At 39.8% G+C, this 2,477-nt stretch overlaps 1 protein-coding gene across 1 annotated transcript in view; it reads left to right on the forward strand.

Moving 5' to 3' along the window:
- Positions 1-1,047, forward strand: part of LOC118333909 (protein ABHD18-like) — an 8,908-nt gene extending 7,861 nt beyond the window's left edge. Inside the window, 1 exon segment of the mRNA XM_035669729.1 lies at positions 760-1,047. Within this exon segment, the coding sequence (XP_035525622.1) occupies positions 760-948 (189 nt within the window). The 3' untranslated portion in view covers positions 949-1,047.
- The last annotated feature ends 1,430 nt before the right edge of the window (positions 1,048-2,477 follow it).

Raw genomic sequence — 2,477 nt, forward strand, 5'->3', positions numbered from 1 at the left:
ATATATATATATAGATATCTATCTATCTATCTATCTATCTATCTATCTATCTATCTATCTATCTATCTATCTATCTCTATATACCGATAATATACTATGCTTATACTATAATCATAATAGTAAATCGACTGGATTTATATTGTCTTTCATATAGTGCCTTACACTGTCACATTCAACCATTCACACACATTCATACACTGATGGCAGGTGCAAGGTGCAAACTGCTCCTCAGAAAGTAACTAACCATTAACGCATGTCGATGGCACAGCATTTGGAGCAATTTGGGGTTCAGTGTTTTGCCCAAAGGAGCCGGGGATTGAACCGCTACATATCACAGGCAATGGATCAAAAAAATGAATTGGCACATTCACCTACCTCTGTACATATTTTGATTTACACTACTGCATTTGTGTGCATACCATGATGTCAATCATTATGTGAAACCCCCTTTTTTAGATTCAAATAACTAATTAAATCCAAACTGATAAGAAAAATAAACACTTAACATCAGTGTGATAAGAACTACCTAAAATGCCAGACATATTTTTGGGAAAAATGTATTTGACGTGTATGTAGATTTTTTAGTTTACTCCATGTCCCATCTGCTAACATGGAGGCAGTAGGCTTTTTTAATATTAGTCTGTACTGCATTCAGCCACCAGGGGGCGATTGAGATGTTTTGGCTTTATGTGTAAAGAGCTCACATTTTTACCTATATGTACTGTGTGGCATGTTTTGTTTGCATTAAGAATATAAAAAATTGTCCTTCCATCTGTCCTAGTCCCTGTAGACACCAGTCTCATTATTGTGGTCCAGGCCAAAGAGGATGCCTACATCCCTCGTACAGGGGTCCTCAGTCTGCAGGAGATCTGGCCAGGTTGTGAAGTCAGATATCTGAATGGAGGACACATCAGTGCATACCTGTTTAAACAGAATGTCTTCAGGTAAACTACTATCTCAAAGACACACATCGTGCTGCTGAGCGGCCACTCACAAAATCAAAAAATTACCTGCAACTGGACTTTGACTTCAAAACCAGTGACTCATGACTGCACTTGGACTTTAGCCTTTTGACATAGAATGCCTTGTTATCATTCACAAGCCAACCCATGTTAGTGTAGAGCAACAGACGGACAACAGAAGTTAAATCAGATTATCACATTCGGATAGTATGGTGTTTTCCTAAAAAAAAAAAAAAAAAAGAAAAGGGCTGCGTTTTTTTCCTTTTTTTCAGTACACTAAAAACTGGGCCTTTTCGGGTAATGAGTCAGGCGGGGTTTGCTGAAGTGTAAACTTCCCCAGCTCCTAGAAACAGCTGGTCAGAGCCACTAACATTAGGCTAAACCCAGATAGATTCCAGTTTCTTTTCAGGATCCTGAAGTATGTCTCAAGCACTTCTCCTTGGTGTGACCTTGCACTTGTATCCCTTCCTCTGTGATTCACCAACTTCACCAGTGTATATTTAGTGCAGCACCACCAGCTCTGTATCTTCACCGGCTGCCGGTGCCTGACTCTTGGCTGTTCGGCCTTCTTCCTGTATAGGGCGTAATTCCTCTGCACTGCATTCTGGGTCTGATTCCAGCTTTACATTAGTAAAATCGTTTACTTCCATATCTGCAGAAACATTGCCTTGGTCTTCCAGTAGTTGCTCTAGCCTGGACTGGATTGTTTTGGGGTGTATCCTCATGGTGTTAGTGATGATTTCATGTATTGGTTTTCCACCAGGCTGTCACAGTTGAGGAGATGGTGTTATTCTTACAGTAATTCAGTTTCTTGATGATGATTGTGGTAGGAAGGCAAGGTCTGCATTGGTTTTACATTGATTTTGTTAATTGTGCTTTTGGGTCTTTTTGATTGAATATTGTAGTTGATTTGACAAGAATTAGTAGAGAGCTTGGTGCTTTGGTAATATTAAAAGTATTTTTAGGCTATGTTGGGATATACAATGTATCTCTCCATACACATTTTCAAGCTAACTAATAAAAAAGGATCCAAGTTGAACTTTTCACACAATAGCAGCTATGAGTCAGTCAAAAGACAATTTAAAATAGCCTAAAACCAGAAGCCTCAAAAGTCCATTTCAGAGCTGCAGAGTAAGGTAATCAGATATTGCTATCCAGAATTCCTTCAATTTTATGGTTTTATTATATTGCTGTTGTGAGTGGTTCGATAAAAATGGGAAATAGGGTAGTTGAGAGTGGGCGTCGTTGTCTGGTTTCCTGATGAAGTGTGAAGGATGGTGAGGTGACCCTCTTTGTGATGATTGGCCCTAGGTAAGTCCAGTTGATTTTAGCCAATGCTTTTTTGGCATCTAATGACACAATTATGGTTTTGTTTGTTTTTGTTGTGATATATTGATTAACATAAAAAGCCTTTGAGGCGTCCGGTTAGCTCAGTCGATAGAGCTGGCGACCCATATACGGAGTTGCTGCAGCGGGTTCGAGTCCGAGCTGCGGCCCTTTGCTGCGTGTTGTCCC

This window comes from Morone saxatilis, unplaced genomic scaffold (genome assembly GCF_004916995.1).
Source record: "Morone saxatilis isolate NCDOM2014 unplaced genomic scaffold, NCSU_SB_2.0 Contig22, whole genome shotgun sequence".
In the NCBI taxonomy this organism is placed as follows: Eukaryota; Metazoa; Chordata; class Actinopteri; family Moronidae; genus Morone; species Morone saxatilis.